This window comes from Phaseolus vulgaris, chromosome 9 (genome assembly GCF_000499845.2).
Source record: "Phaseolus vulgaris cultivar G19833 chromosome 9, P. vulgaris v2.0, whole genome shotgun sequence".
In the NCBI taxonomy this organism is placed as follows: domain Eukaryota; kingdom Viridiplantae; phylum Streptophyta; class Magnoliopsida; order Fabales; family Fabaceae; genus Phaseolus; species Phaseolus vulgaris.
Window position 1 is genome coordinate 1972263 of NC_023751.2, and position 10900 is coordinate 1983162.

The window sequence follows — 10900 nt, forward strand, 5'->3', positions numbered from 1 at the left end:
AGTGAAGGAAGAAGAAACCTATTTTAAACATGTTTGGATCTTCTTATTAGGTTTTTGGAAAATGGTCACCATATCAATCAGTCAACCTGTTATTATTGAAAATGACAAAATTATTCTTAAAGTAACAAAAATAACCTTTAATAAAAAAATTGTATAAATAAAAAATACTTTTGAAACCTTTTATTCGAAAATATTTCAGATATACATATTTTTGAATTTTAGAAATTTTTATTCGGAATGTATTTTTAATTTTGTGTTCGTGGATTTTTTCATCTGGAATGTATTTTTTATTTTTGAATTATATTTATTATTCTGAATTTTTAAATTCAGAATAAGGATAATTTTAGAAATTTAGAAAAATATAGAGTGCAGGTTAGAATTAATATGGTGCAAGAAGAAATTGTCTAAGTTTTTTCTGGTTTTGTTGGGCCTAATATTAAAACGAAGTCAAATTTAAATTTCTTCATGCACTTCCATTGCTTCAATCAGCACCGTAATAAATTTGCTAATTCCCATTCGTCATTCGTATAATCCAGAAACTCCTGGAACATTAAACACATTTTTTTATAAAAATATCAAACGTATAAAAGAAAACCAAATAAATTATTTGACTTTGATTTTAAACCTAAATGATGAAAGATGAATTTATTATTTATTAAGTTAAAATAATCAAAACATTTTCGAGTATTATCAACAAATTTAAACATTTTCGTCATTTTTAATTAAATTTGAATAAGTTGCACTAAACATTATGTAATTTTAAACTTCACATTTAATCGAAACACTGGATTTTCTTTAAAAGTTTCAACAATGTATGAAAATGTTAAACCAAATTCGGTTAATTAGTAATTAACCATAAGATAAAAACAGACCGTGTAATTTTACTGATAATTTCATCATACAGGATAAGTAGTGTAAACAAAAACTATACTGTGATTTAATCATAAACTTTTTATGCATATTAAGATTATTTATTTAAAAATAATTGTTCTAAAAATCTTGCACAAAAGGTTGTGACTAGATACACTATTAAACTTGGCAGGAGGAGAGTTTTGTGGGTATTAGGTCACGAGCTTGTAAAAAAAAAACTTTGGATTTGACTATCAAATTATAAAAAAATTTATGTTAAGTATATTTCACATCTCAGCTAGCCTCAATACTTGTTTTAATCTCTAAAGTTTTAATTTGTTTTAGTGCAGTGTAAATTTGCAAGAACTAAAAGGGATTAAAAAATAAATAAAAGTAGTAGTTTTTATAACTGATATAGTGAAATGTAAAATTGTAGAGGTACAAGATTCGAAATTCATTATGAATAGAAGTGCTTAGAAAGGATAAAGGTGGGAAGAGTGTATGTTGGTGAGAAGGAGAATGAGTTGGTAACCTAATCGTTGTTGTAGTGAAGCGGTGGTGGTGACCGACGTGGGTTATTTGAGTGATGCACCTCTGATGTTTGACGAATTGCAGAGGCTTTATTCCCTTTGGGTTTGTACTTCATAGTTTGTGCTTTTTCTAAGGTTGCCAAAACCTCCACCATGGAGGGTCGTTTTCTGTGGTCAGATTCTAAACATTTGAGGATAAGTTGGGCTACGTGAGATGCAGCTCTAAGTGAATATTGGTCCTCCATTTTTTGATCCATTATCCTTTTCAGTCTCTTTTTGTCATCCAGAGATGACATACTGCACTGCACCAAATTCTGCATATCCAAGGGTTGGCTTGTGTCCAGAGCTGCTCTGCCCGTTAGTATTTCAAGCAGAACAACGCCGAATCCGTACACATCGCTTTTAACATACAGGTGCCCTGCAATTTTCGCATCAACAAATTATCATTTTTACATTTTTCCTTAGCATATCTCTCTCAAATGCCATGTTTAGAAACAGAGTAACATCTAAAACTACTATTTTATTTGAAGTGGGTATACCTGTGGCGACGTATTCAGGTGCTGCATAACCATAGGTGCCCATGACCCGCGTGGTTACGTGGGATCTACCGTTGACTGGGCCAAGCTTTGCCAGTCCGAAATCTGATAGCTTGGCATTGAAATCCTAATGGATGGTCGCAGCAGAACAATGTGACCAGGTTAAGTTAATGATGGATTTTGCCACCAGTGAGTGCACTTATAACTAACTCATTGGCGTGGAAGAGAAGAAAAAAATATAAATAGTAATTTGATGTGAGAAAGAGGAAAAAGGGTGTGATTATTGACTGAATAAGGAGAGAGATACACACCCCATCAAGCAAAATGTTGGAGGATTTGAAGTCTCGATAGATGACAGACTTCTCTGATGTATGCAAGAAAGCTAGTCCTCTGGCTGCTCCTATTGCTATCTTCAGCCTTATATCCCATGAGAGTGGTTCTGGACCTCCTGCAAGTGCAACATTGCAACAACATCATCATCGATGAGTAATTTAAACAAACAGTTTATGTTTTAGTGTTATTTCTTACTTCTGAACAGGTGGCTTTCAAGACTTCCCTTTTGCATGTATTCGTATACCAGCAGGAATTGATTATCCTCCCAGCAGTAGCCAATTAGTTTAACTAGGTTTGGATGAGAGAGCTTCCCCAAAAACTGCACTTCACTCTGCATCCAAATATTATAAATATCACTATTGGATTACAAAATCAACGTTCATTAAAACTATGAAAAACTGAACATTAATGTTTTAGGAAAACTGGTGCATTTTTAGGAAAATTTCAACATTAATGTTTTCTTTGGCATGTAGTAAAATAGTGCAGCCCGTAGTGAGCCCTTAGTTTTATATATGGGGTCGTGATTCTTGACACCGACACTTGTAAAAGAAAATATACACATTCGGAGTCCCAGTTATTACACATGGACCAATTCTTACAATGGAAAGATTTAGCTAAAATCCAAACAACTTCGAGATAAGCTTTATTATTTTTTTAAGATATCTTTTGATATTAACTATGCCTGCGATTTTTCTTAATTTAAACACACTCAAACACTAAATATAAACACTTTTTTAACAGAAATTAAAATTTAATTCATCGCATCACCAAAGCATAACTTTGTTTATACCCAACCCTTTAGGTATGAGATTTTGTTCACATGAAAGCTGCTCCCAAGATTCTCTCTTAATTTTTCTCAAGTTTTCTACCCATTTTTTTTTATACAATAACAAGAATGTAATATTCAATCTCACGCCAACTGCTCAAATTTCTTCAAAGGTGATAGATTAACGATCGAGGAGGCAAGCCAACCGGCAATTTTTGTCCAATACGAACTTTTGGAACAAAGTGGAGACACAATAGAAGTCACCCAAATTAAATAATCTCAGTTTGAGGTGGGTTATGAATCGGTTATATACGTTAACTCAGCATTCATCAAGGAATAACGTTGATATAGATTCAAATCATGTAATGGAAGTTGCAGTAAGTTAAAAACGCATAACTTATCACTTATCGACACACGATCATGAAAAGCAAAAAGACTTTATGCTTTTGGCGTGCAACCACAAACACGAAATGAAATTACTGTGACAAGAATCTTGAAGAATCAGAAGGGAACATACCTTCCATTCTTGTAGACCCTGAAGGCTATCGGGGTTAGATTTCTTCACCGCAACTGGAATTCCAACACCAACTCTCGAGGGTTTGAACGTGTTCTTATCAATCCACCCTTTGAAAACTCGTCCAAAACCACCTTCACCTAAGACTGTGTCTGGTCTGAAGTTTCTTGTTGTGCTTTTCAACTCATCCAATGTGTAGTTTATAAGTTTTCTCACCTCTTCTTCATTTCTTCCTTCCGTGGTTTCCTTTTTCTCTAATCTTCCTGCATTAAATCACTTAATGCTTTCATTTCTAATGTGGGTTTCAACATCAATCCACACTAATAATCCTATATTTCACCTATGATACTGGAAAAAACAAAAGGGTGAAGAGAAACTATATAGCTACACACACAAACCCACACAATTTGTATATACCGGATCATGATCGTATGTGTACCTTGGTGAGGCTTATTGATGGTGGGAATCTTGTACTGAGTTTTGTTACCATCATCTTGCTTTCGAAGACAGTTTCCCATGAGTGAGACAAAGTGATGATGCTAAAACTGTGCCAACAACGGAACAAGTCTTTGCGATTGAAAAATGAAGTTTATGTGATTGAAAAATGAAGTTGACAAAGTAGGGGAGTTATGATAAAAGTAAGGGGAGGGTTTCCAGGAAAGTGAGGAGAAGTTGAAAAGATAGGGCTGAGGGAAATAAATTTAATTAGCAAACTAAAAAAGGATAAAAGGAAGAAGAATACTGCTTCTTGACTTTTTCTTTGTCTGTAATATTGCTGTCTCCCAAGTTTTGATTTTGTGCTTGTAAAGAGGTTACTCAATGGGAATGATTCCCTAATCCACTTGACTTGTGTACTAATTGGTTAGGGCTTGTTTGTTTTCCACGTGTGTCCAGTGACCAGAAATTGTTGTTGCAAACTGGCAGAAATTCTGGTCTGTGAAATGAAAGATTAAGTCCCCATTTTCCAAATTAAACCTCACGGTAAAGAGCATCTGGGACCAATACAATAAGAAGAGTCAGCCTCTGCGTCACTCAACATTCACACACAGCATGTGAAGACTTTGTGCATATTTTGGTTTTGAAATTGTACTGTTATATGATAAATGGCTCCTTCGATCTTAACCTCTTAAACTAGTCAAGACTTGACTTGGCCACTTATGTTCATACACATAATGTAACCAAAAAAATATGCCAAAATAATTATGAGTTTAATCAATATAGAAATTAGTTTTTTTTTTTACAGAATTCGTGTAGTACATGTACAGCTGATGTATATAGTATGACGGAAATAGGTCAGAACGTATATTAATTTTATTGAGCTTTGTGCTAAACGTGGTTGCTTTATGCTTGTGTGACGCACAAAAGAAATTGAGACATTTTTTAATTTCATACATTAGAGGAGAATTATAATATGAAAATCTTGTGATTTCGTCAGCATTTCGTGCAGTGAAGAAACAATGTGAGCAATGCATAGTTTTGTTTTCCGTTTTCATGATGTTGGAAAGAAAAAGTGATGCATGTGCAATGAATGAATGTAGGACATTGCCCAAACTCATGCATCAATTCATTTCGGAGACAAAGGGAAAAGGGGTCGGTGCCCCTTTGAAGTCCATTTTCATCTTTCAAGAAACTTTGAATAGGGAAACTTTTGATGAAAATTTCTTAATGATTTCCTAAATTAATGCTTTAAAGAAAAACCCTCTTTTTCTCACTAAATACCATTTATGTTGTTACTATACTCTACTTATACACAATAATATTTTTTTATAAAACTCATTTTTGGACAACACATGAAACTCAAGAAAAAAATAAATAAATAAACTCTCAGAATATTTCTGAAATTTAATAAAAAAAAATATTCTCTTTCAAAAGGAACAAAGAAAAACATTGAGGGTGTGTTTGTTTCCAAGTGGGAGGAGGGAGGGAGTGTTTTTTTGTGTTTGTTTCCATGGTTTTGAGAGTGGGGGAGAGGATGGAGGCAGAGGGTGGAGGATTTTTTTCTTTCTTCACAAAATGAAGAGATTTGTGGGGATTTAGTAGGATTATTACATTTTACCAAAATACCCTTGTGCATGCATTTTATTTTAATATATAAAATTAAATATTCCATAAATTTATTTATTATTTATAATTTAAAAAATATTTAATTATACTATTAATAACAACATATAATTATAAATAATAAAATAAAATTATAATATCAACAATATATATAGTTATATAAATTAACAAATGAATATTATTTTCATAAATTTTAATGTATTTAATAAATTTATTTCAATTTAACACCAAAATATTTTATATTATATTTTTTAATTTTTTATTAAAAATTGTTCCCGCCGGTTGATCTGGGTCGTCTTTATGCGTGGCTTGTCCTCACGAGCTAGGGCACCTCCGTTCTGCTCCGTTTGTGAGTACCTGAAAAGAAGTGAACAAAGGGGCGCCCTCGCGGCCATTTGCACTCCGACGATCAAGTCAGCTAGCGAGAAACATCAAAGGTGACGCACCTCCGTATCGAACACCGTGACTGAATGCTCTGAAGGTGGTCGAAAATACTGAGTAACTAATGTTGTGTTGCCCTAATTGTCTGTGCGCACAGTGGGTGCGCCGTGAAACAACTAGGGTTTTGTGTGACTCTGTGTAACTGTCAGAATTAGGTTAAAACTTTGATTCCTTTTCAAACGTTCCAAGACTCCTTTTTATACACCTCTCGCATTTAAAGCGCGTTAAAGCGCATTGAAAGCGTATAAAAATATCCCTTGAAACGTTCGAATCTTAACTGAATTAACGCGTACCTTAGCGAACTTTTAGGAAAGCCTTGATGTTTTCAGTGCTTATTGCCACGTGTTCTTCTGACTTGATCGTTACGTTTCGTGGAGGGCCTTACAACGTCGTAACCCAACTTAGGGATAATCCATCGTGTAAGTCCCCCCTTCTTGTAGTGCATTTGCGCAGGGGGGTGATTTTCTGGGTGCCAACTCATGCACCCCAGCCTCTAATCAGTTGTCCTGGGAGCGTATATACCTTTCTCTCGTACCATGCACGTGGTTCTCCCCTAGGCGTGACCCTCTCATGGGTCGTATCTGTCCCAGGGTCTCCCAGCGGTGGCGTGGGTGCTTCGTGAGTCAGGTTACCCCCTACTAGTACTAGAACTATGGCCTTGAGGCCACCTTTCTCTTCTCTTTATTACTGTCCAGAGGTACTGAGGTTTCTCGCGGTGTCGCCCCCTCCACGGTCTTTCCTACCCATGGGTATCGGGGGGTGATACCGTCGATGCCTTAACTTGGCGACGCCTCGTCTTGGCGACGCCTACACTTGGCGATGCCTTTATCTGGCGATGCCTACACCTTGGCAACGCCCTACCTTGGCGACGCCTCAAGTGGTCAATTCGTTGACTTTCTTCCTTGGGTCACTTGAGGGGGTCCACCATATGTTGACTTTTGACTTTGACTTTGGTCAACGTCCGAGGACTGGACGGTACAAAAATATAAATAATTATGGATATTATATATTAAAAATATTTAATTAATTCAAACCTACAAAAAAAAATCATAATTCATTATTTAAATATTTTTTAATAAGAAAGATAATTTTGTTAACTTACAATAAACCATCTTCACAAATTCACTCCATCATCCCTCAATCCAAACAACCTCACATATCCTCACACATCTTCTTCAATCCTCACTAATCCACTCCCTCCCCTCCTCACAAATCCCTTCCTCAATCCAAACAAAGCCTGAATGCTAATAATCCAACCTTATTGACCCAGCGTAACAAAAAATTAGAGATAATCACGCACCATTAATTTTTTAACTACTTTGAAGGTTTTTTCATTTATCTTTACTCAAACTTTAAGAAGTCGTCTGATCTCCTGAAAATTTAGACATGTTATTTTTCTTCACTTGAAGATTCTTTACAAGAAAATCATCAAATAGAAACTAATATTTAGATACCAAAATAATTAGTTGTAATAGTAACTAAATTAGAGACCATTTTAGAAACTAAAAGAAATATTGGTTTCTAAATTAGTTTCTATTATTGTAAAATAGTTTATAAATTGGTATCTAATTAGCTACCAATGTTTTAACTACCAATTATTTGGATTCTAAATTAGATACCAATTTAGAAATCATTTAACAATAATAAAAATTAATTTAGAAATCAAAATTTATTTAGTCCCTAAAATTGTCTCTAATTTAGTCACTATAACAACTAATTATTTTTAGTCTTTAAAATTGATTTCTATTTCATGATTTTCTTGTAGTGATTTATCTTTATCCATTTTTTTAACCCAAAACTTAACATCAAATTGATTTCTTTTAAGAAAATATAATCGGTTGTAAAGATGATTCGGATATGACTTTTTAAGGTTCATTAAAAACTAAAAAAAAAATATTTTAAATAGTTATTTATTATAATTTTTCAATTATTATTTTTTATTTAATATTAAAATAATTTTAATGTATAATAAAAAATAAAAATATAAAGGAAATATATCGAAGACTAGTTGACGAAAACAAAAAAACTAAAAGACTACTGTGTTGTCAAATTCATTGTAAATGCATGCACTATTGGAGGAAAAACAATCTGTAGACTTATTCTTTGAGTGGGATCCACCAATTTTAGGATCAGTGTTCCAATGTATTTATTTGAGATGAGGTAAGCTATTTAGGATAGCCTTTTACATAAAAAATTATATATGTGAAATGTTAAATAGTCAATGATAATACAAGTCTTTAATATATTATTATTCAATTATAAATTAATATATGCATTAATTTTGTTAATTTTTATAAAAACATTTATGTTTTATTTGTAGTAGTTAGTGTAATAGTCAGATGACTAAGTTAATGTTAAACCTTTAGTCACAACATTATTGTGCTATTAGTTATTAATTAGTTATGAAGGAGACTTGTACATTCAACTTTGACTCACTCCAAATAATATAAATAAGTAAAATATAAAGATATACATTATTAATTTATTAAGCAACACATGGATCAATGAAATAAAATGGATGTATATTAATAGATAAAGACTTATCCATATCACTAAAAAAAGTTAACAGTATAATTTTTTGAGCTATAATATTTTCACAATCAACCTATTATATACCATTAGTTTAAAATTTAAATAATATTTAGTGTTGATTGCTATACTTGTTAACTTATGATATTTTATTATTAAAGTGAAATTCTCATAATATTGTTTATAAAAACTTGGTAGTTAAAAGATAATTTTTCTTTTTTTTATATTGATAGACAATTGAGTTTAATATACAATTAAGTTTGTTTTTTTTATGAGTTTTCATTATTATATATTACATACAATTTATCTAAATTAAGGATCATCAAAATAGACTTAACTAAGAAATTGATCAGAGTAATGTATAAACAAAATTTATTACATCTTTAAAAAAGACAACCTAAATAATATAAATAATTTTTTAGCTGATCTATTTAACTTGATAACCCGTTCAAACTTAAATATATATTATAAATATTTCAATTATATCAAAAATAGAAACTCTCGTTTCTAATTTCATTTTTCTCTTTTCTTCTTAAGTTGCACATGCACAAAGAGTTTCTTCTTCTCCATACCACTTCTCTTTTTTCTTAATTATCTTTTTTTACTAAGATATTAATGAAATCTCATTATCATCCCTACTACATTACCTCCTCCATCCAAATCCTTATCATGAATCGCAATCTCACTTGGTGTGTGGTCAAGTAATTTATCTTAGCAACCTTGTCATTATGTCCTCTTTGATGTCTTCAAGTCAAACACCCTTTAATATGACTCTCCTTGTACTCATATTTTAAATACATGTTATGAGTTTATATATAAGTGTTTATTTTGTTGTGTGTTGATTTTCTTAGTTGTTTGACTTTGATATATACTATTGAAATCAAACATGTTTATAATCTTAAAGCACAAGCTACATAAGCCATTAGAATTCTATTATGTATTACTAACACAAAAGTTACCCACCACACATTTGTTAATTGTGTAGTTTTGTTATGCCTAGTAATAGTAATCTGGATGAAAAAAAATGTTGAGGTTAAGAAAACCAAGACCATTACTTCTCAAATGTGGAATTATGCATTTTGAAAATATCTGTCTAACTAAGGGGTGGAGATGTGTAAATGTAATGATTATGAAAATTTGTGTACATGTATATGAACTTTAGGGTCAATCATTTAAGACAACATATTTCTAAATGTAGTGTATTTTATAATATTAAGGTATAAATTATTTGATACATGGATAGACCATCAATCATGAATCGTCTAGTCTCCATCAATCAATATGGTTTTGTCAAAAGAATACCAATGATGATGGTAATATAATACTTGATTTTTATCTTAAGGGATATAAAGAGCATAGCTAGGAATGATTTTGTATACTTAGTGTAAGCTAGGAATGATAATAATTTTAATCGAGATTTAATTAGTTGTACCTTTTACAAGTTGTGAAGGAGAATCAAACACAAATCAATGTTAGGGTCAACCAATATAAAATTCTAGGTGTTGCATTGTCTCGTCTATTTCTCTTATACTTGTCATCGACTATCTTTTTCAAACTTTTTGCAAAAATCCTTTTGAAACATTTCTAACCATTAAATGATAATTCCAATTTCATATGATCATCATCGTATTGTGAAGAGTTTTTAAAGCATTTTAAAAAGCTCTACTCAAGATCTCTTTTCTAGAGTTTAGTATTTCAACTAAGTACCATGATGTGGGAGTTATGTTGGATAATAAATATAACTTGAGGAAGCAATGGAAAGTTAACTCCTAAGTTTACAAGATGCACATACTAGATGTATTATTAAGCATGACATTTTATTTAGCTATATAGAGTATGGGAGATTCCAAAGATAATTGAAGTTTTAATCATAATTTTAAACCAACTACTAGAATCATTTTAACTATTTACGTCGTGTATCTAAGTGAAAAAATAAAGCTAAAAGGATGTGTATCTAACTTGTGAAAAAATATGTTTAACTTGTAATATATATATATATATATATATATATATATATATATATATATATATAAAATTGTAACTACTTGCTAGTGAATGCTCATTTTGTTTATCATAATTGGAAATTAAATAGTAAGTTACTTTCAACATATGTCACTTGTATAATTTACCCATTGGGTTAAAACTATTAGAAAAGTTGTCATAAATACTTAAGAATTAAGAATAGAAAAGAATAATATTTTCTCTTACATTGGATTATGTCTCTTCTAATGATAACATGGATTATGTCTCTTCTAATGATAACATGGTGAAAATTTTCAAAGAAATTTTTAGTTTGTATAATGTTTTGTTATGTAGAAGTTAATATTTTCATGAGGTTTTA

The 10900-nt window shown here is 31.6% G+C and overlaps 1 protein-coding gene across 1 annotated transcript; it reads right to left on the minus strand.

Moving 5' to 3' along the window:
• Nucleotides 1-1233: 1233 nt before the first annotated feature.
• Nucleotides 1234-4470, minus strand: LOC137821798 (probable serine/threonine-protein kinase PIX13). The gene is made up of 6 exons (XM_068626553.1): nucleotides 3968-4470; nucleotides 3532-3791; nucleotides 2444-2579; nucleotides 2227-2363; nucleotides 1919-2042; nucleotides 1234-1797 (listed from the first exon to the last, which is right to left on the minus strand). Exons 1-6 carry the CDS (start codon nucleotides 4044-4046, stop codon nucleotides 1382-1384), a joined length of 1152 nt encoding a protein of 383 aa, XP_068482654.1. The 5' UTR covers nucleotides 4047-4470; the 3' UTR covers nucleotides 1234-1381.
• Between the last annotated feature and the right edge of the window lie 6430 nt (nucleotides 4471-10900).